The 23,312-nt window shown below is 38.6% G+C and overlaps 2 protein-coding genes across 2 annotated transcripts; both read left to right on the forward strand.

The window, feature by feature from the left end:
- Positions 1–201: 201 nt before the first annotated feature.
- On the forward strand, positions 202–7,124 carry LOC133758690 (adenosine deaminase domain-containing protein 1-like). Its single transcript, XM_062189872.1, has 2 exons — positions 202–214; positions 6,499–7,124. The coding sequence occupies exons 1-2, from the start codon at positions 202–204 to the stop codon at positions 7,122–7,124; spliced, it is 639 nt and encodes a 212-aa protein (XP_062045856.1).
- A 5,931-nt stretch (positions 7,125–13,055) lies between these two features.
- FABP9 (fatty acid binding protein 9) lies at positions 13,056–17,381 on the forward strand. Its single transcript, XM_062189526.1, has 4 exons — positions 13,056–13,128; positions 15,967–16,139; positions 17,059–17,160; positions 17,331–17,381. The coding sequence occupies exons 1-4, from the start codon at positions 13,056–13,058 to the stop codon at positions 17,379–17,381; spliced, it is 399 nt and encodes a 132-aa protein (XP_062045510.1).
- The last annotated feature ends 5,931 nt before the right edge of the window (positions 17,382–23,312 follow it).

Raw genomic sequence — 23,312 nt, forward strand, 5'->3', positions numbered from 1 at the left:
TAATAATAATAGATGAAATTAAAAAGGAGTGAATGTTCCAACATGGCAAGCAGTCCACACAGCTGACTCACAGACTGACAATCTCTTTAAGTAGCACTCTGACCTCAGAATCAGACATTAATGCATTCTGGTCTGGCTGAAAAGTCCATGAGAGCATTTCAGGCATGGAAAGCCAAGACACTGTGGCAAAAAATGCCCTACATGGAGGACCTCAGTAGGTGAGACCCCATAGAAAGAAATGGTCATCAAAGAAAGATGTAGTTTTCTCTAAAGGGAGGAGAGAACTTCCACTTTGTTTATGGCTTTGTCTAAATACAAAAGCAGTTTGTGGATTCAAAAAGCTTCCATAGCCTAGACAGCTCATGTCAAGAGCCTTGGGTGATCACTGGTGTCACACCTAAGAGTGTTAACTGTTAAATTAACAACAGGAATCACTGTGCACTAACTTCCCATGCAGGGCCTCCATCCTCAAAGAGTTATGACAGTTAAAAGTAAAACTTATTCTCAAAGATTTATTTCATTTTAGTGTATTAAGTGGAGGATATTCTTCTGTCTTATAAGTTTTAGCTATGCTTAAGTGTCCAACTCCATTGCTTGATTTCTTAGGTTCTTCCTTTTTTTAAACTTTTATTTAATAAATATATATTTCCAAAGTACAGCTATTGGATTACAGTGGCTTTTTTCCCCACATAACTTCCCTCCCACCTGAAACCCTCCCATCTCCTGCTCCCTCTCCCCTTCCATTCACATCAAGATTCATTTTCAATTCTCTTTATATACAGAAGATCAGTTTAGTATATATTAAGTAAATATTTCAACAGTTTGCACACACACAGAAACACAAAGTGTAAAATACTGTTTGGGGACTAGCTATAGCATTAATTTACATAGTACAACACATTAAGGACAGAGATCCTACATGGGAGTAAGTGCACAGTGACTCCTGTTGTTGACTTAACAATTGACACTCTTGTTTATGGTGTCAGTAATCACCCTAGGCTCTTGTCATGAGTTGCCAAGGCTATGGAAGACTTTTGAGTTCACTAACTCTGATCTTATTTAGACAAGGTCATAGTCAAAGTGGAAGTTCTCTCCTCCCTTCAGAGAAAGGTACCTCCTTCTTTGATGGCCCATTCTTTCCACTGGGATCTCACTAGCAGAGATCTTTCATTTAGGGTTGTTTTTTTTTTTCTTTTCCATGGTATCTTGGCTTTCCATACCTAAAATACTCTCATGGGCTCTTGAGCCAGATCCGAATGCCTTAAGGGCTGATTCTGAGGCCAGAGTGCTGTTTAGGACATCTGCCATTCTATGAGTCTGCTGTGTATCCCGCTTCCCATGTTGGATCGTTCTCTCCTTTTTAATTCTTTCAGTTAGTATTAGCAGACACTAGTCTTGTTTATGTGATCCCTTTGACTCTTAATCCTTTCATTATGATCAATTGTGAACTGAAACTGATCACTTGGACTAGTGAGATGAAATTGGTACTTTCCTGACTGTTTCTTTTGAAGTACAGAAACTTCTCAATTTGATACAATTCCAATAGTTAATTTTGGCTTTAACTGCCTGTGCCTACGGGGTCTTTTCCAAGAAGTCTTTGGCTGTGCCTATATCTTGCAAGGTTTCTCCAATGTTCTCTAATAATTTGATGGTATCGGGTCGTAGATTTAGGTCTTTAATCCATGTTGAGTGGATTTTTGTGTAAGCTGTGAGGTAGGGGTCTTCCTTCATGCTTCTGCATTTGGAAATACAGATTTCCCAGCACCATTTATTGAATAGACTGTTCTTGCTCCAGGAATTGGTTTTAGATCCTTGATCAAATATAAGTTGGCTGTAGATGTTTGGATTAATTTCTGGTGTTTCTATTCTGTTCCATTGGTCTATCCATCTGTTTCTGTACCAGTAGTATGCTGCTTTGATTACAACTGCCCTGTAGTATGTCCTGAGATCTGGTATTGTGATGCCTCCAGCTTTGTTTTTGTTGTACAAGATTGCTTTGGCTATTCAAGGTCTCTTGTGTTTCCATATGAATTTCAGCAACATTTTTTCCAGATCTGAGAAGAATGTCTTTGGTATTTTTATTGGTATCACAATGAATGTATAAATTGCTTTTGGGAGAATGGACATTTTGATGATATTAATTCTTCCAATCCATGAGCATGGAAGATTTTTCCATTTTTTGGTATCCTGTTCTATTTCTTTCTTTAAGATTTTGTAATTCTCATCATAGAGATCATCAATGTCCTTGGTTAAGTTTATTCCAAGATACTTAACTGTTTTTGTAGCTACTGTGAATGGGATTGATCTTAGAAGTCCTTTCTCAGCCATGGTATTGCTTGTGTATACAAAGGCTGTTGATTTTTGTGCCTTGATTTTATATCCTGCTACTTTGCCAAACTCTTCTACGACTTCCAATAGTCTCTTAATAGAGTTCTTTGGATCCCCTAAATAAAGAATCATATCATCTGCAAAGAGGGATAGTTTGACTTCTTCCTTCCCAATTTGTATCCCTTTAATTTCTTTTTCTTGCCTAGTGGCTCTGGCTAAAACTTCCAGAACTATATTGAATAGCAGTGGTGAGAGTGGGCACCCCTGTCTGGTACCAGATCTCAGTGGAAATGCTTCCAACTTTTCCCCATTCAGTAGGACATTGGCCATGGGTTTGTAATAAATTGCTTTGATTGTATTGAGGAATGTTCCTTCTATACCCAATTTGCTTAGGGTTTTCATCATGAAAGGGTGTTGTATTTTATCAAATGCTTTCTCTGCCTCTATTGAGATAATCATACAGTTTTTCTTCTCAAATTTGTTAATGTGATGTATTACATTGATTGATTTGTGAACATTGAACCATCCCTGCATACCAGGGATAAATCCCACTTGGTCTGGGTGGATGATCTTTCTGATGTGTTGTTGCATTCTATTGGCCAGAATTTTATTGAGGATTTTTGTGTCTATGTTCATCAGGGATATTGGTCTGTAATTTTCTTTCAATGCTGCATCTTTTTCAGGCTTAGGGATTAGAAAGAACTTGGGAGGATTCCCTCTCTTTCAATTGTTCTGAATAGTTTGAATAGAATTGGAGTTAGTTCTTTTTTAAATGTCTGGTAGAATTCAGCAATGAAGCCTTCTGGTGCTGGACTTTTCTTTGTTGGGAGTGACTTTATTAGTGATTCAATTTCTGTGTCAGTTATGGGTCCGTTTAGGTTTTCTATGTCTTCCTGGTTCAATTTAGGTATGTTGCATATTTCCAGGAATCTTTAAGTGAAGGATTAAAAGTTCTGTAGATATCTGTTAGATCCATTTGGGCTATAATGTCGATTAAATCTGCTGTTTCCTTGTTGATCTTCTGTCTGGTTGATCTGTCTATTTCTGAAAGTGAAGTATTGAAGTCCCCCAATACTCTTGTATTGGAGTCTAAGTCTCCCTTTAAGTCCCTTAACATATCTTTTAAATAAACCGGTGCCCTCTAATTAGGTGCATATACATTTATAATAGTTACATCTTCCTGTTGAATTGATCCCTTAATCATTATATAGTGCCCCTGTTTGTCTCTCTTAACAGTTTTTGTGTTAAAGTTTATTTTGTCTGATATTAAGATGGCTATGCCAGCTCTTTTTTGGTTTCTGGTGGCATGGAATATCTTTTTCCAATCTTTCACTTTCAGTCTGCATGCATCTTTGTTGGAAAGATGTGTTTTTTGTAAGCAGCAAATAGATGGATTTTGTTCCTTAACCCATTCAGTCAATCTGTGTCTTTTAACTGGACAGTTCAGGCCATTAACATTCAATGTGACTATTGATAAGTAGTACCTTTGCCCTGCCATTTTCCCAAAGATATTTCTAATATATGTTTTGAACTTCCTGTGATCTTTGGGAGGTTTTCTTCTTTTACCTTCTTTCATATTGATGACCGTGTTTCTGTGTTTCTGTGTGTAACACATCTTTAAGCATCTTTTGCAGGGCTGGATAATTGGGGACAAATTCTTTCAATTTCTGTTTGCTATTAAAGGTCTTTATTTCACCTTCATTCACAAATGAGAGCTTTGCAGGATATAATATTTTGGGCTGGCAGTTTTTCTCTCTTAGTTCATGGGCTATATCTCGTCATTCCCTCCTAGCCTGAAGGGTTTCTGATGAGAAGTCTGCTGTGAGTCTAATTGGAGATCCTCTGAGAGTAATCTGAAGTTTCTCTCTTGCACATTTTAGAAAACTTTTCTTTATGTTTCACTGTGGTGAGTTTGATTATAACGTGTCATGGTGAGGATCTCTTTTGGTCATGTTTATTAGGGGTTCTATGAGCTTCCTATAATTGGATGTCTCTATCCTTCTCCAAACCCTAGAAATTTTCTGCTAGTATCTCACTAAAAAGGCCTTCTAATCCTTTCTCCCTCTCCATGCCTTCAGGAACTCCTAGAACCCAAATGTTGGGTTTTTTAATCATATCCTGTAGATTCCCGATAATATTTTTTAGATTTCTAATTTCCTCTTCTTTTCTTTGGTTTGACTGTTTCCTTCCCTGTCCTCTGTCTTCTAAGTCCGATATTCTCTCTTTTGCTTCGCCCATTCTGTTTTTAAGGCTCTCAAATGCTTTTATCATTTGATCTATTGAATTCTTCATTTCATTTTGATTTCTCTTCAATATCACAATTTCATGTTCTAATAGATTCTTCATTTCATTTTGATTCCTCCTTAAGATTTCATTTTCACGAGAGAGATTTTCTTTCTTGTCCAGTAAGGATTTCTGTAGTTCAAGAATTTGTTTTTGAAAGCTTTTAAATATTCTTATCATAAATTTTTTGAAATCCATATCTTGCATTTCTTCTATCTCATCATCTTCATAATGTTGAACTGGAGTGCCATGTTCATTTGGGGGTGTCATAATGTCTTCTTTGTTCTTGTTTCCTCGGTTTCTGCATTTGTTGCTTGGCATTGTGGAGATATTCTTTGGTTTCTTCTTTTTTTTCCTCACTGTGGTGGCTTTTCTCGTTATACTAGGACTCTAGATTAAGTGGACTGTCTGCTTTTGGTGGATCTTTAGAGGCTTGTGATGGGTGTGGCCAGAGAGTTCTGTTTAGTTCTTCAGTGTTAAGGGTGTGCCAATGGTGACACACCCAGGTTGGTGTGGTAAATCTCTCTCTCTCTCTCTCTCTCTCTCTCTCTCTCTCTCTCTCTCTCTCTCTTTTTATTCAGAAGGGAAGTAATTCCACTCAGCTGAGCTATTCTCCTTGAAGGCAATCAGTGAGTGTTAGCCCCTGTGTGTATAATATTCGTGTACTCTGTCCCAAGGACCACACAAAGGATCTGTGCAGTCCTCAGTGTAAGCTCAGATTCCCCTACAATCTCCTACCAGGTTGCCAAAATTACCGAGTTTATGGCGTCTCCCACTGAGTACTCACATCTTAGGTACTCATGAGTTCTCTCACACACCCTCAGTTTTTTTTCACAGTCCCAGTTCATAAGCTCCACTCATTCACTACATCTTAACCTCCCATTATTTCTCCCCACCAGAGTCAGGTTTTTCTGTTTGGCTGAGGTCGGGCGCAGCCCTGAGGTTGCGCAGCTGTTACATATGTCCAAAATGGTGCCTGCTCTTTGTCTTGCTCGCCTTTGTAAGGTAAGTGGAGTGAGAGAATCGTGTCCATACCAGTCCCTTTTATTTATTTATTTTCTTTCCTCTAGTTAGCCTGGTAAACTTTCCCCCATGGGGCTTCAAGCCTCGTTCCCTCTAGGCTCTTCCTGCTGCTTTCCCGCCAGTACTCAGGCTACTGAGGTTTCACCTCACCTCCCTTTCCAGCGCTGGTGCATAGACTCGGTGGCTGGGGTCCCAAGCTGTGGGCACCTGTGCCCTCCATGTAGGTACACTGTGTCCCACTAGTTCCGGAAGAGTTTCCTCTGCAGTTTTTTCCCTAACTCTTCCCTGAAACTACAGTATCTCCACTTTTATTAAACTATCTTTTCCCAGACTATCAGTGCACTCCCTCCCTATTCCACCATCTTGGAGGACTCTCAAGGTTCTTCCTTAATGATAAAACTCTTTATCAAGGGTGTACTTTCTTTTAATGTATTAAGTGGAGGATATTCTTATGTTTCATAAGTTATAGTTATGTCTAAGTGCTTGCAGAGGATGTATCATTCTTGGGTGCTGCTTTAAAGTTTATTAAGTTTCTAAAAAAAAAAGTGAAATAACCTTCAAGATGTAATGACTTTGAACAAACCTTTTCTCGACTGTTGAGGAACAGTTTTTCTTTTTTTGTGCAAATTGTTGAACTCTTTACTTAGTATAGAGTTGATCTTCTGTATATAAAGTTAATTGAAAATGCATCTTTGTGGAGAATGTGACTGAGAATGGGAGAGGGAGGAGGAGAAATGCTGGGAGGGTTGGTATGGGGGAAGAATCACTATATTCCTAAAGTGCACTTATGAAATGCATGAAGTTTGTATTCCTTAAACAAAAGATTTCTTTGGGGAAAAATAAATAAATTAAAAATAAAAATAGTTTACTGTCCTACAGATGTTGTTAACAGAGTAAGCAGTATGTCCTCAAGTGACAAATTGACAAGATGGGAAGTGCTTGGTGTACAGGGAGCATTGCTGAGTCACTTTATACAGCCAGTTTATATCAGCAGTATACTTGTTGGTGATGGGAATTGCAGTAATACTAGAGGCTTAGAAATTGCTATAAAGCAGCGTGTTGATGATGCACTTACTTCAAAACTTCCAATGTTTTACTTGGTCAACAGACCTCACATTAGCTTAGTACCTTCTGCGTATCCACTTCAAATGAACTTGGATTATAAATTCCTGAGTCTGAATTGGGCACAAGGGGACATTTCTCTGGAGATCGTGGATGGCCTAAGTGGGAAGATTACAGAAAGCTCCCCCTTTAAAAGTGGTGTGTCAATGGCGAGTCGCCTTTGTAAGGCTGCAATGTTAAGTCGATTTAATCTGCTTGCCAAAGAAGCTAAAAAGGAAGATTTACTTGAAGCTACTACCTATCATGAAGCTAAGCATATGTCTGCATCCTATCAAGAAGCTAAAACTTTGTTGAAATCCTACTTACAGCAACATGGCTATGGCTCCTGGATTGTAAAATCTCCCTGTATAGAGCAATTTAGTATGTGAATTAAGCATTCCCTTGTCATAATAAAAATCTTTTATTTTTTGGTGTGTGTTGACTAGTAAAAATGTTAAAATATTGAAGGTTTTCAGCTTTCAAAATCAGAGTCTTATAATAGCAACTGTTGAAAATTTGTGAATTAGTGCGGATTTGTAATAGTCATGCCAATTTACTTTGAAACATTAGGATTTTTTTACTTTGAATTTTTTTGAAAAATAATTGCCTGATTCAATAAGTAGACATTTTCCTATCACAAATATTATAAAATCCCTACCCTTTTTGTAGTTTAAAATGGAATTCATTTTCTTTTAAGTTTTTGATTCAGTGCTATCCATATAGCTGTGATAGTGACCATCATGGTACCTCAAGGTTGTTTTTTCTTTGAATTGGAAGTCATAAATAAAATTAATCCTTTTTAAAATAATTAAATAAGCATTAGAGTGCCTAACATTTTTCAGTCACTGTTCTAGGTGATAGTGTTTTAAAAAGTAAGACACCATCTCTTATGTCACAGGAGTTTATGAATGCAAACTGCACATATAAATGCAGAAAAATGTTAAGAATGTTAGGAAATAGTTTGATAAATTATTCCAATTAATAGAGGATTACCTTATATGCTTTAAAATTGTTCATTTTCAAGTGTGCTATATAAGCTATCTATACCAAATGTGATCTAATCCATTATAATTTATATTAAGGGTTTCCAATTTATATATATAAGTAGAAGACTGTTGCAGTGATTAGATGAAAAGTGAAAGTTTAGCTACTCTTGAGTTGATATATGTATCTACATATATATATAACTTTAGTGAAATTGTGAGTTTTTGTTGTACTTTATCTTCACTCTATTTCTTTTCAATCATAGATACATTAAACATTATTGATTCCCAGAGTTTGTCCCTCTTAGCTTTCATCTAATAAACTTTTGAGTTTCATGCCCACTCCATGTGAACTATAAAATAAAAAATAAAAAAATAAAAAAATATAACATTTACACTTATCAAATAATCTCATGAAATTAAAACTAATTTCTCCAGTGTAGAAATATTATAGTGTAGAAATATTAGCAAATGGAGGCCTGATTATTTCAACTCCAAATCTCCTGTTCAGGCCATTTATTAACCAAATCAAAATTCAAGTTAATTATTTTCTGTACCGAATAAGATAAAATCATCTTAAAAAGAAAAATGTATAACAATCATTTTCATTCCCCTACATTAAAAATACACTTTGAAAATTTACAAATATTTAAAGGAAGATTATGAAGAGCAGTGTTAATGCACATGTGATCGACAACAAAGAACTGGACCCTAAATAGCTGTAGGTGATACAAAACGGTTGTTTAATCCCACATGTTCACCTGGCTGGAAGCGTCCCATTTAAAGTCCTGCTGTTTAAGCAGAAACTTATGTAAATCTTAGGAACCTTCCAGGCTTTAAAGGACAAGGAATAGATAATGTTAGGGGATTGGTAGCAGTACCACCCTAGATTTGAAATATTGGGGAAAAAAATGTGTGTTCTCAACTATATGAAATCTGTTTCTCCTATTCTCAAGTATAATCCCAGGAATCTGACCTGTAAACAAAGCATTTCTGGGCCAGGAATATTTTCTCTAAATATAGCAACACTTTACATGATATTGAGTGTTACAGGTTCCATCATTTTTAAAGGACAGACATAAATAATGGTATATAAATATTACAATCTACCACCTCAAAGAAAAAACATCGTTTATGGAGTTCAGAGCTTGGAGATTCAAGTGTTGATTGCGATTTTATTTTGAAAAGAATGCTACAACTCACGTGATTTTTCTTGTGTTTATATTAAAAGAAAAGCTAATAAACTCTATTTTAATTAAAAAAAGAAAATTTACAAATATTAAGTACAACACCTATAAAAATAGACAATTAATTGAATAATTAATATAGGAAGGAATGTCATATGAATGAGCTATCACAGCATGTGGAAATAAAGAGTCAAGATGCTTTACAAAATCTAGTGTGACTCCAAAGTAGTCTATGCCCAGCAATAAATTGCTAGACATATTTCTTAATACTTATATAGCTTTGGGTACATATTTATACTTATATAGCTTTGGGTACATATTTAACTTTACAAATATCAGTCATCAGGAGAGAAGGTAGCATCTCATATTAAAAATTATTAAAAATTATCTGATAGAAAAAAAATTATCTGATAGATAAAAATCAAGAAAGAAGTTAATATAGAGGGGATAGAGGGGCCAGCACTGTGGCGCAGCAGGTTAACACCCTGGCCTGAAGCGCCGGCATCCCATATGAGTGCCAGTTCTAGTCCCTGATGCTCCACTTCCGATCCAGCTCTCAGCTATGGCCTGGGATAGCAGTAGAAGATGGCCCAAGTCCCTGCACCCACGTGGGAGACCTGGAAGAAGCTCCTGGCTCCTGACTTCGGATAATTGCAGCTCTGGACGTTGCAGCCATCTGGGGAGTGAAACAGCGGATGGAAGACCTCTCTCTCTGTCTCTCCTCTCTCTGTGTAACTCTGACTTTCAAATAAATAAATAAATCTTTAAAAAAAAAGTTAATATAGAAAACAAGATGTTGGAGAAGCATATAAAAATGAAAACAAAGAAATAAGCATTGGACCTGTTATGAAAATAATACATTTAATTATTCTATAACAAAAGACTGTATTATAGTTAAAATTTAGGAACATTGTAATTTTTCCTTTTTTTATTTGAAGAAATGGTTTTTACTGGTTTATAATTTAGAAAGGTCTCTAAGGCTCAGAGCTGTAGCAGTGGGAATAGCAGAGGACTTTCTTGGTTGAGAAAGAAGATTTGTATAGTAATTGTGAGATACTGAGAAAGATGAAGGGAGAGTGAGAATCTCTCTACCATCTGATAAGGACCAGAATGAAAGGTGTGTCATAGGAGCAGTTCAAGAGCGGATAAGCTATTACAGCTCTGCTTTTAGTCACTATTAGATAAAAACTACAAATGAAACTACCAGTTACAAAGAAATAAATGCTATTTATTTCTTTTGTCACTCATCTATACAACATTTACCAAATATTCACAGTATGCCAGGCACTATCTTAGAGATGCAGTGGTGAGTGAGAAATATTTTCCTTTCTTGATGTACTCATAGAATAGCTCAGGAGAAACATGGAAGGTAAGTAGTTACAATACCATGAGATAAGCTCTGTAATGCACCTCTGTGAAAAAAAATTGTGTCATATAATAGAGATCCCTACTCGGAGCCCGTATCATAGAGAGGACATGTTAGGGTTGGAGTGGGAAAATAGGTAGATGCTGTGCACAAGAACAGTGGCAAATGACATGCCATTGGTTGCTGTAAAGATTCAAATTAAACATTTGGGGAAGTTATGTAAAAGGCATATCAATATTTTATTATATTATATTATTTTATTTTATTTGAGAGGCATAAAACCAGAGAGATAGACAGAATTCCCATTTGCTAGTTTGCTTCTGAAATGCCTGGGAACTGGGGAAAAATATCCAGGTCTTCCATGTAGGTGGCAAGGACCCAGCTACATGAGACATTACTGCTACTGCTCAGTGTCCACCTTAGCAGGAAGCTGGGGCTGGGAATGGAGCCAGGACTTGAACCCAGGCTCTGCAATAGGAGATGTGAGCATCCCAACTGGCATCTCAGCCACTGTACCAAATGCTTACTTCGACATTTGAATTTTGAAGGCTTCATCTGCAAATAAAGAAAACTCAGATACAAAATTGTTTAAGTAATGATGGAATCTATGAATTTAAAGAACATGAACTTTAGAAATAAAGTGGACTTCTATTCCTTCCACCTTTCTGCACTGCCATCTTCAGTCTTAACTCCATCTTTGAGTTGGTAAACAATGACTACAGCAGTTACAGTTATCATATAAGTTGATAAATTCTGCAGAGGAAGAAAAGAGGCTGTTTCTCCCGCTGGCTCTCTTCTGGAGATGGGTAATTTTATGGAAGCTAGAAATTTGACTTTCCTTCTTGTCTCATGGCCCAACTGAATTCAAAAACAGACCATGGTATGAATATGTATCAAATCAATGGCAAGAGAATCAGCACAACATTGGTGGTAAGTAAATGGGAGACCTTTGTCACAAAGGCCAACATACTTAGCCTTGTAGGCTCTTATCTTTTGAGCAGAGCAAGCATGTGCATATCTAGAACCAGTAAAGCAAGTTCTAGTTACTTCCTGTTTGCGCACCACCTTTAAGTGTATCTTGAACTGCTAATCCACTTTGAGCATGGGTCTCAGATTCCTGGAATCAACTCTAGGGCTTTTGCCCCCTCTGTTTTGCTCTCAAGATATTTCAATAATTGTTACACCTATAAAGATAGGCAATTACAAATTTGTTTGTTATATGTTTTCATCAAAAGAAATTATTTACCTCATTTAAGTTATTTCTGTGTAGTGTCAAAACATTAACTGCTACTTGTTCTGCCTATAAAGAGATGGATTGACTAAGTATTTCTCTGAGTTGAAGGAATATTTCATACAAAACAGATTAAAGTATGAATAATCTTATGGTGGTTGACACTTTAAATTTCCAGCTTCTTCAAAAAACAGCTGGAGTTGAAAACTGTGACGTGAACCCCAGTTCACAAATTTAATTCTTCTTAAGGATCCAGAACCTACAGAGATCACTTCCCTTACCTGGGTTGCAGAAGATGGTTTCAAATTTAATTGCACGCAGAATTTAAATTATTTTCTACCTCTGTCTTCCTTTTAGAATGCAGATGTCGGGCCAGCGCCATGGCTCACTTGGTTAATCCTCTGCCTGCGGCTCCGGCATCCCATATGGGTGCAGGGTTCTAGTCCCGGTTGCTCCTCTTCTAGTCCAGCTCTCTGCTGTGGCCCGGGAGGGCAGTGGAAGATGGCCCAAGTGCTTGGACCCCTGCACTCACATGGGAGACCAGTAAGAGGCACCTGGCTCCTGGCTTTGGATCGGTGCAGCGCCAGCCATGGCGGTCATTTGGGGAGTGAACAAACGGAAGGAAGACCTTTTTCTCTGTCTCTCTCTCTCACTGTCTAATAATAATAATAATAAAAAGAATGAAGATGTCAAACACAATTTTCCTCCCTAAAACTTCTCAAAATTGACCCTCAGAATTTCAAATTGTTCCTTTTACTGTCAATTATCACTTTGCAGGTCTGTTAAAATAAAGTTTCCAGGCTCCACCTCCTTCTAAGGCTTAAATCACAAGCCACTCTTCAATGATAATTGTAACTTTTCTTCCTAGTCCTCAATTACACTTGATTAACAACAATGATAATATTAATAATACCCTACACTTTACTCGAAGCAAATGTAGGCATTTCAGTTACATTAACTTTGATATCAACCCATCAACCCTGGAAGGAAGGGAAGGGAAGGCATTATTTTAATGAAGAGTATGTTCTGGCACTGTGCCTTATCCAAGAAAACAAAAAAAGATAACTGAGGTGGACCAATCAAGGATGTCCCTGGCTTGGGTGAGAAAATGCCCCTGTAGGTATTCATCAGACATTTGTTGAGATACTCCTTCATGGATGACTCAGCATTCATTATTCACTTGATCTTAGCCCAAAGGCTGAGAAGTGATAGCACTCATTATTCTTAAAGGCTAATCTCTAATTGAAAATTGTCTCCATTCCACAAGTAATGTTCATTAGGTGACTCTTGGATATAAATCTCTTTGCCAGAAGCTATCATTGTTGACCTGAATTCAACTTTACATATCAATTTTTCAGTCTCTTCATTTGGAGATAAATAAAATGCGTCAAATGCTGGTGCCTGAAATCTTCAGTCCTGCTGCTGCCCCATTGGTCATTTCCAAGAGGTCATGTGACAATGATGCTCTTTAAATTAAGGTCCTGAGAACACTGTACTGCCCACATTTCTTTGGCTTTCAGTTGGGAGTGTCTTTTCTCAACAAGATTTCCATGATGGTTGAGCCTTTCTTGGGAACCTGGAAGCTGGTCTCCAGTGAAAACTTTGAGGATTACATGAAAGAACTGGGTGAGAAATACTATTGTAAGATTTGGGAAAGTATTTGGTGATGTGACTGGGTTGGCATTTTATGATAACTTTTCTTACAATTTTCTTTTCTAAAACTTGGGCAAATTCACATGAGATGAACATAGTTTATGTATCTACTTTTCATTTTCCCTATTAATAGTAATAATTGCTTGATTTTTTTAAAGATTGATTTCATCTATTTGGAAGGCAGAGTTACAGAGACAGAGAGAGGGAGAGATCTTCCATCCTCTGGGTCACTCCCCAAATGGCAGCAACAGTTGGGGCTGGGCCAGGCCAGAGCCACAGGCCAGGAGCTTCTTCTGGGTCTTCCATGTGGATGCAGGGGCCCAAGCACTTGGGCTGTCCTCCACTGAATTCCCAAGCACATTAGCAGGGGGCTGGATCAGAAGTAGAACAGTTGGGACTCGAACCAGGGCCCATATAGGATGCCTGCATTGCAGGATACAACTTAACCCACTAAGCCACAACACTGGTCCCAATTGTCTCCTTTTAAAATACTAGGGAAGTTATGGGAGGGGGAAGCCATTGTAATCCATAAGCTGTACACTGGAAATTTATATTCATTAAATAAAAGTTAAAAAAAAAATACTAGGCTTACTAATACCTCTCTCTAGATATAACTGGAACCCATTTATTCTTTCCTGAAAATACTTCATCCTAACATCTACATAGAGTTTCTGTTTGGTTTTGTCATTTAATTAAATAGCTTTTTCCAAAATCAAATGTATATACAGTAATCACCATGCATAAATAAATTTGTCAATTACATTTGTTTCAAGGCTTGCTTTAAGTTATAACTTTAAGAGCAGTAACAACAAACCAAATTTCTCATTGGTTAGCATTTAGAGTTTTTATACATGTGGGAAACATTTAAAAACACTATTTGAGGAATTCTGAATTTTGTTGGGAGAAATTGAACAATTTTTTTTTACCAAATATCTCACCATTGGACAAAGAAGTATAAACCCTACTTATCTTTTAATTATAATTCAAGTAGCATAGTGAACATCAAATATGATGGGGAATATGATAGCTAAACTTTTTTTTAGTAATGCTAGAAGATTGACAATTATTTTATATTTTTCATATTTAATTAAGAGAAATATCTCATGGAATAATAAATTATACAAGTATGTAAAATGAAGTATTTTCTCTACTTTTTTTTTTAACTTGCATGAAATGATCAATGGATGCTTATAACTATTAGTGTGTTTGTTCATTCTAGCCAATGAAGCAACAATGCCTATTCCTCTGATAAGAAGTCAGTATGATTCCAAATGTAACATTTGTCTCTTTTTCACACAGGATTAAGTTTCCCAGGGAGTAAACAGGTTTCCCTGTCACTTCAGAGGTGCATGCACTCCATGATTTTAACTAAAATTTGAGGGCATATAAGAAATTTGGGGCTGAGAGTCAGAATAGCTCCTGTGTTCATTGAAAGCTAGGGTTCGGCAGGACACAACTGAGCACTTACTATGTGTCAGTACTAATAGCTGAGCACTTACTATGTGTCAGTACCACGCTAAGTCCTTCCAAGTAATTTTCTAGCACATCTGTCAGGTAAGTACTAATTAATTATCCATATTTTAAAGGTTGGAGAAGAGGGCCAGCCTTATAGTACATCAGGTTACGCTTCTCCTTGCAAGCTGACATCCCAAGTTTGAGGGCTTGTTCAAGTCCACGATACTCTGTTTCCAATCTAGCTTCCTACTAATGTTCCTGAAAAGCAGTGGAAGATGACTCAAGTACTTGAGCCCCTGTCATTCATGTGGGAGACCCACATGGAACCCCTAGAGCCATTTGAGGAGTGAATCATCAGATGGAAAATCTCTCTCTCTGTCTTTCCATCTTTCTGTTGCCCTGCCTTTCAAATAAGCAAATAAATCTATAAAAAAGTAAGTATCTGCATAAGCTAGGAAGTGGCAAAGTTAGAGCCCAGGTTTCACCCACCTTGCTTGTCTTAGAGCTTTGTGGGTTTGTCTCTGCTTCTCTGCACCAGGATGCCTGGCACTGGTTCCATGGTCTGAATGTGAAATAGAATTTGACATCAAGACAGAAAGAAAAGGAGTCAACTCTTACACCTACTGCAGCACCCAAGTTTGACACTGGAAAATCCCCAACTTGAACAGCAGGGCTAGGCTCTAAGACAAGCCCCTCCTGCACTGTTGGAAAATGTCATGAAGCAAATACAAGCTTCTGATCACCTAAAATTTATACCACACAAATGAACATTTTAGAGAAAGCCCAATTGTCTCAGAAAGCGAACGTAGCTTTTTTTTTTTTTAAAAAAGTTATTTATTTATTTGAAAGTCAGAATTACACACAGAGAGAGGGAGAGGTCTTTCATTCTGCTGGTTCACTCCCCAGTTGGCCATCACGGCCGGAGCTGCGTCAATCTGAAGCCAGGAGCCAGGAGCTTCCTCTGGGTCTCCCATGTGGGTGCAGAGTCCCAAGGAGTTGGGCCATCTTCTACTGCTTCCCCAGGCCATAGCAGAGAGCTGGATCGGAAGAGGAACAGCTGGGACTAGAACTGGCGCCCATATGGGATGCCAGCGCTTCAGGCCAGGGCATTAACCCCAATGCACCACAGTGCCAGCCCCTAAATTTAGCTTTTCAAAATGTCAAATAAAATGACTACATACACCTTAAGATTGAGAGGATCTGGTTCAATCCATATATACAAGTATCAAAGAAACTACTGTATAATACTCAGCACTTCAATGCAGAAATCTATGCATTCTTGGAAAATTCTTCCAAAAATGGAAACACTGCTGACCAAATGTCTTAATAAGGTGTGTTGCTTTCTCCCTCTTCCAGGAGTGAGTTCTGCCGCCCGGAACGCGGCAGGGTTAGTGAAGCCAAGCGTCAGTATTAGTGTCAATGGGGAAACAGTGAACATCAGAACAGAGAGTCCTTTCAGGAATACCGAGATCTCCTTCAAGCTGGGGGAAGAATTTGATGAAACTACAGCAGACAACCGGAAAGTGAAGGTCAGAACTAAACTGTGGTGGCCAACAATCTGCAGAAAGAAAAGCAGGGAAAAGAGAGAGGGAGAGAGGAAGGAGGAAAGAAAATACAAGGAGGTTAGGCATGATTTATTCGGTGTAATTTGACTTACAAGTATATTTAGTGAGTTTGGGCCTGTTTTGTTAGTACCTGCCTAACTCTAAAGTGAGTTCTTTAGCTAATTACTCTGATGGTTAACTATAGCACTACCAAAACACAAATTGTTTTCACTTTTTTTCTGATCTCCTATTGTGTTAGCTTTGCATCACCACAGCAAAATACCTGAGGCAGCTCACTTCATAAAGTGAGAAGGTTTAGTTAACTCACAGTTGTGGATGTTCAAGGCCAAAATTGGGTGGGCCCTTTGGTTTGGTCTCTGTAGTTGGTGGCACATCACGGCTGGAGCACACACAGAGGAGCGGAAGGTCACATGTCTCACACAGAAAGAGAGCAGATGGGGCCCAACTCAGGCTCTTAAAACAGTCCTCTCCCGAGAACCCAAAAGGTCATAAACTACCTTCCAAGGGCAGTCCCCCATTAACCCAAGAGCCTCCCTTTAGGCCCCACCTCTTAAAGGCTCCACCAGCTCCCACCAGCACCACCCTGAGGACCAAGCCTTTAATACATGGGTTTTTCAGGGATGTTCAACACCCACACCATAGCACCCTTTGTCATTACCTAAAAGGTCATATGGAATGGCACAGCTATGCACAGAGAGCTGAGGTGTCATTTGCCCAGGAGAAGCATTCGTTGAGTAGTCTCTGAAGAATTCTAGTTGAAGGTAGCCAAGAACGGAGATGAAGATGTTGAAGAAAGAAATTTCAAAACATAAATTAAAAAGTCTTGTGTAGGCTAGAATGTGATGAATTACTGCTTCTAACTAATTCCTTTCTGCATCTCTAGAGCACAGTAACATTGGACAGTGGCTCAATGATTCAGGTCCAAAAATGGCTTGACAAAGAAACAACAATCAAAAGAAAAATTGTAGATGGAAAAATGGTAGTGGTGAGTTCTCTCTAAATTGAAACTTTTGTGTGATCCTATTGGTTTGCATGCCTTTTAAACTCCTCAATTGACCTTGTAGTGTAAATTCAGGGTTTGGCCCAGAGACAAAGGGACAGAGCAAATTAAAGCATGTCATTTACCAACTCTGATAGATCCCTCTTCGCTTTTAGGAATGTACCATGAATAATATTGTCAGCACTAGAATCTACGAAAAGGTGTGAAGAAGTGATCCGCATCAATGAAAAGTTGTTCACTAACAGGAGGCTGGTACTTGAAGAATCTTTGCCTGAAGGCCAGCGATTCAAAAAAATTCTGCATCTAAATTTACTCAATAAAAGCATCAAATTAAGTACGCTTTTGGAGTTGTTTGGTAATGTGGTTAAGGATAGTCTGGTCAATTGGAGAGGCAAGAAGTGACTTCCTATGTTGATTGTAAGTAACAGCATCAAGGTGCCCCCTTCCCCTCTGCCTGCCTGACTTGCACAGGCCTTCAATTTCTATTGATGGACCCACCCCATTTAAGTTAAGGCATCCTATCAAAGCCATGTGGAAATTCATGTGACCTCAAAGGATATATTGTTCACTTAAGCTTATTTTAGGCAGTAGAGATGCCAAAAACCAACATTGCTGATTTTTATTTTTATAGACGTCTGGCTGTGCTTAATGCAGTTAGATTAAATGTTGATAGATGATATACAGATAGAGAACAAAATAGAATCTAGACACTATACATTGTGATCGAGTTGTTATAGGAAAAACATTTGGAACAGTCATTATCTCACTTCTCCATAAATCCATTCAAAATAAGCAAGCCACAACATCTGTCACCATTGTGTGCAACATGGCCTTTGCAGAATGATGTTTTTTAAGTGCAGTACTGAATTTCAAAATGCCTAGAAGAATGTAATTGCAATTGTTTCACCAAATAGTGTTGCTAGAAATAGGTGCTCTCAGAACTTAGAAGAAAATGCAGTTGTGTGGGGCTGGCGCTGTGGCGCAGCGGGTTAATGCCCTGGCCTGAAGCACCAGCATCCCATATGGGTGCTGGTTCCGGTCCCAGCTGCAATGGCCTGAGAGGGCAGTGGAGGATGGCCCAAGTCCTTGGGCCCCTGCACACGCGTGGGAGACCTGGAATAAGCTCCTGGCTCCTGGCTTCAGATCGGCGCAGCTTCAGCCATTGTGGCCAACTGGGGAGTGAACCATCGGATGGAAGACCTCTCTGCCTCTCCTCTCTCTGTGTAACTCTTTCAGATAATTAAATAAATCTTTTAAAAAAAATCCTTGTTTTAATAATAATATTTCATCCTAAGAAACTGTAATTGCCCTTATGTCTAAGATATCTTCATAATAATACTAGATGAACGTAACACTAATGCACACATACAGCCTTTGCTTCATTTTATTGCATGAGTCCCGAGAGCCATGTTTGATGTGCACTGGAGTAAAATATCCACGTACTGTGTTATCTAAAGTGAGTGAGAAGTTAAACATGAAGAGAAGCACTATTAAGAATTATGTCTGGAAAGAAGGTATAAACTGGGACTGTCATAGGCATTAGGAGGGGTGAAATTGAAGGATAATGAACAAATACACCAAAGCACAGGGTCAGGGTAGGAGCTGACTCCCAGGTCAAAGAAAGGAAGTATGGCCATCATATTAAGCCCTAAAGAGCTCTGAGTGTTCAGCTGTGTACTGGAAGTGATGGGCCTGGTGCTGCTGACCCCTAGCTGCCATATGCCCATATGACTTGTCCTCTTCCTCCCTGAAGGATTCAAGTGTACCTGCAAGGTAACCAATCATGTTCGCCTCCAGAGGTGGGAAGGTGGTGCCTGGGGGAGCCAAGTGGAGCTGGCACCTCCTTCATCACTTTCTGCAAGGGAGCTGGAGATGACAGCTGCTTCAGGACCACCTCGTAACAGGCATTCACAACCATTAGGGAGAAGAAATTACTCTAAAGGACACTAGGTCTCTTCATTTAAAGCTTTGGCTTTTCAGATGTACGATAACAAAAAGACCAATACAATTCTCAGATTGCAGAATATTTCTATCTTCATAAATGTTATAGCCCAAAGTACGATAACCCTGACTGAGAAACAAAACCCTGATGTTGAGTGTTTTAGCGGGCAGCACCAAATGTCCCAGTCCTGCAGAGGGCAGGCATCCACATGCTCCTTTAACAGGCTCTTCCTCAGTGATCACCGTGTGGCCTGTGCTGTCGTAGGTGTTGGGAAACAGCAGTGAGTTTGGCATGGCATTCACAGCTGATCTGTGATGTTTTATTAGAGGCATTTTGAAGCTCTATTTCAAAAAGTTTTTTATTCTTCATCAGATATATCAAAAAGTTTTTTAAAAACTTAAAATTTTATTTAGAATTATCAGTCTTTACTGAGAACTTTCACATAATTGGCTTCTTGATATATCTGATTTGCCTTCAAAAATCATCATCTATATCTAGGTAGATCATTCCATGTCCTATTTGTTACATTGCATTTTTTAGTGTATAGGTTCTTAATTTTTTATGATTTTATATTAGTATAAAGAGAACAGACTTCATTTATTTCATGGGTACAATTCTGAGAAGATAACCATACTTCCCTCGCTCTCTGCCTCCCTCAACTCTGCTCCTTCCTTCCCTTATTTTTCTTTCTTTAATTTTTGCAAAATCATAATTTTAATCCACTCTATAATCACAGGCTTCATGCACAACTAACCACAATATTCAACAAATAAAAAGTAGAAAGATCACAGTTCCATAGAAGTACAAACAGGACTAAAAACAACAATCAGATCATAGGATGTCTGTTTCATTCCTGCGCATTTTCCTGTATTCTATGTTAACTCCTACATATCAGAGAAAACACGATATTTGTCTTTTTGGGACTGGATTATTTCACGATGCATACGGTTTCCAGTAGCATTCATTCTGTTGCAAAAGACAGTGTTCCATAGTGCATATATACTGCATTTTCTTTACCCAATCATCAGTTGGGTATTGGGTTTATAAAAGAAGGATAATAATACAACTTTTCATTACAATGAGCTGATCAACAAAAAGTCATTATCACATTCCAACAAGATTTGAAATGAAAGAAGTTAGAGTAGTTTGTATAAGCCACACAGAATACATATTTTATTTATGAATAGCTTAGCCTGAATAGTAAATCATTACATTTCAAATCCATGCTAAAGTTTGCAGAAAAGTATGAATTATCCAAAGATCCATCATATTAACACTATCACTAATACTATTATACAAAAATAATTCACTAGGTTTCTTTTTTAAAAAAAATTCATTTATATATTTGAAAGACAAAGTTATAAGAGAAAGGCAGAGATATATATAGAGAAAGATACCTTCTGTCCTCTAGTCCACTCCCCAAATGGCCACAAAGGTTGGGGCTGTGGCAGGCCAAAGCCAAGAAAACTCCATTCAGATCTCCCACATGGGTGCAGGGGCCCAAGGACTTGGGCCATCCTCTGCTGCTTTCCCAAGCACATTAGCAGGGAGTTGGATAGGAAGTGGAGCAGCTGGGACTTGAACTGGTGCTCACATAGGATGTCAGACTTGCAAGGGGAAGCTTAGCCTGCTGCATTATAATGCTTTATAATCTCACTAGATTTCTTTTATGCTACCCAGTACTACTTAGTAAATCACTGACAAAAGCAATTTATTTTGAGCATTCTAATATTTAATTTTCAAAGTTTTTGCACAAAATACAATAAATAAACAGACACACTTTCCTTCACTAGTCATAAAAAGAGAACCATCCCTCTCTACCTTTCAAATAAATAAAATTAAATTTTAAAATAGTTCATCAATATTTTATAGATGATAAAAATGCAATCCAGGGGCTGGAGCTGCATGCAGTGCTAGCATCCCATATGGGTGCCGGTTTGTGTCCTGGCTACTCCTCTTCCCATCAGGCTCCCCGCTAATGCACCTGGGAAAGCAGTGAATGATGGCCCAATTCCTTGGGCTCCTGCACCCATGTGGGAGACCCAGAAGAAGAAGCTCCTGGCTCCTGGCTTTGGATTGGTGCAGCTCTGGCTGTTGTGGCCATCAGGGGAGTGAACTAGTGGATCGAAGACCCTTCTCTCTCTTCCTCTCTGTAACTCTGCCTTTCGAATAAACAAATATATCTTTTTCAAAAAATGCAATCCAAGTGACATCGATTCAGGAAAGGATAAAGGTAGGTGAGAGCTTACTGCAAATCCACACTACACATTCTACTATTTCACATTAAAAAATATGGTCAGGACTCTGTGGACCACAGTTTGAGTGCCGCTACGACACACACTTGATTTCTCGCTGGAAACCAAGGGTGCCCTTCCGTATAGTGTGGTGGCTGGGAAGAGTCTGCAAGGCAATCACTGTGCTCTGCTGTCCCCTCCCCTGTCTCCAGGGGCCTCATGACAACATTTTGCATTAGTGGAAGAGTTACAGGCCCTTTCTGAGTCAGGACTGGTAAGAAGCAACCCTTGCCTTCCTGAGCCACAAGGGATGCTGGGGACGCCAGATGAATGGTTCCAAGGCCAGTGGGTCACCTCATGGAAAAAAGCTAGTCAAAGACCAGGAGAGTTTATTCCAAACCAGACATTGAGCAAAATAGAAACTTCGGGGTGAAGTCACTGACTCTGGAGTTTATTGCAATAACTGTTGTTATTCTGCAACAATGTGAAATTTAAGATATTTCATTTTTGCAGGATAGTCATGGGAATGTTATAGGCTAGAATTTAACTGCAAAATGAGGTTTTAGAGATATTACAGTTGTGTTGGCATTAATAAAAGAAAATGTAGTTTAAAAATGAATCTAGTTGATTCTCTGATCTAAGTTTACTCAGTCTGAAATATCCATAAAAAAATTCATGTGTAAGGGCTGGCACTGTGATGTAGTAGGCTAAGCCTGTGTCTGAGGAGCCAGCATCCCATATGGGTACCAGTTTGTGTCCCAGCCACTCCACTTCTGATCTAGCTCTCTGCTATGGCCTGGGAAAGCAGTAGGAAATGACCCAAGTGCTTGAGACCCTGCACCCACATGGGAGACCTGAAAGAAGCTCTTGGCTCCCAACTCTGGCCTGGCCCAGCCCCAGCCATTGTGGCCATCCGGGGAGTGAACCAGCAGATAGAAGACCTTTCTCTCTGTCTCTCCCTCTCTCTGCCTGTAACTCTACCTCTCAAATAAATAAATAAAATCTTAAAAAAAAAAATTGTGTGCAAATTACATTTTCTCTGAATTGTTGGAAAAAATGATAAGACCCAATCAAGGAAACAAAGCAGATTGGAAGCAAATCAGGCTACCAGGATAACACTTGACTAGAAAATCTCTTGAATTTTTGAGTTTATATTTGTTTCTTACGAAATCTACTAGACACACATATTTTTCACCACATTTTGCAAGTGAATTATCTTAAAGGGATTCCTTTCTGCCCTCAGAGATGAGGGAGCAGTTGCCTGAATCCTTAAAAAACTCTTTGTGCTACTGCCTAAAAGTACAACCTACTTGAAAGTATTTGTAAGTGTTAATATTGCTTTCAGTACAAGGGGACATGCAAATAGAGTGGGAAAACTATGGACAACTCAGTATACGCCATATTGGCAAGAAAAGAAAAGTGGAAAGGAGAAATCCTGTCTTTGATTCCCTCCACAATCGATAACATCAGTTCTCAGGTGTTCAATTAGAAATAATGATGTGAAATCTGAGACTAGCCTTTGGAAAAGAACCTGTGTGGCTCAGATTCTAGCAGAAAACAAAGCTAATTGCATTGTTTGGAGGAGTCACAAAGCTACTTATTCTTGCTCCTTACTGTCTTTTAACAAAAGAGAAGCTATTAACTGCCTCTGGGGCAGCATAAAAGCAACTGTCACCATAGTAACCAGAAGACCAAAGGTCCATTGGTAGAGAGAAAGTTACAAGGAATGACTAGCCTTAAGAAAGCAATTTTAATCTATGCATTGTTAAACTTAGAGAAGAAATGCTTATCTGAAACATGAAAGGGAGAATATGGATATCAGGCCTCCAGTGCTGTCTGGGAGGGGCAGGCGGTGCCCTGGAGGCATGCATGCACTCTGAATCTTGGACTCAGCTCACTTGCACTTTCTTGGTGTCACAACAAGATCGTGTCATCCTAAACACGAAAGAATCCCCTGCTTT

The sequence above is a fragment of the Lepus europaeus genome, chromosome 4 (assembly GCF_033115175.1).
Source record: "Lepus europaeus isolate LE1 chromosome 4, mLepTim1.pri, whole genome shotgun sequence".
NCBI lineage: Eukaryota > Metazoa > Chordata > Mammalia > Lagomorpha > Leporidae > Lepus > Lepus europaeus.

Bases quoted from the DNA above. Each gene is read 5' to 3' on its own strand.
- FABP9 (XM_062189526.1), top strand. From the start codon at position 13,056: ATGGTTGAGCCTTTCTTGGGAACCTGGAAGCTGGTCTCCAGTGAAAAC. The intron at 13,129-15,966 runs GTGAGAAATACT...TCCCTCTTCCAG, and splicing joins GGATTACATGAAAGAACTGG to GAGTGAGTTCTGCCGCCCGG. The intron at 17,161-17,330 runs GTGAGTTCTCTC...CTTCGCTTTTAG, and splicing joins TAGATGGAAAAATGGTAGTG to GAATGTACCATGAATAATAT.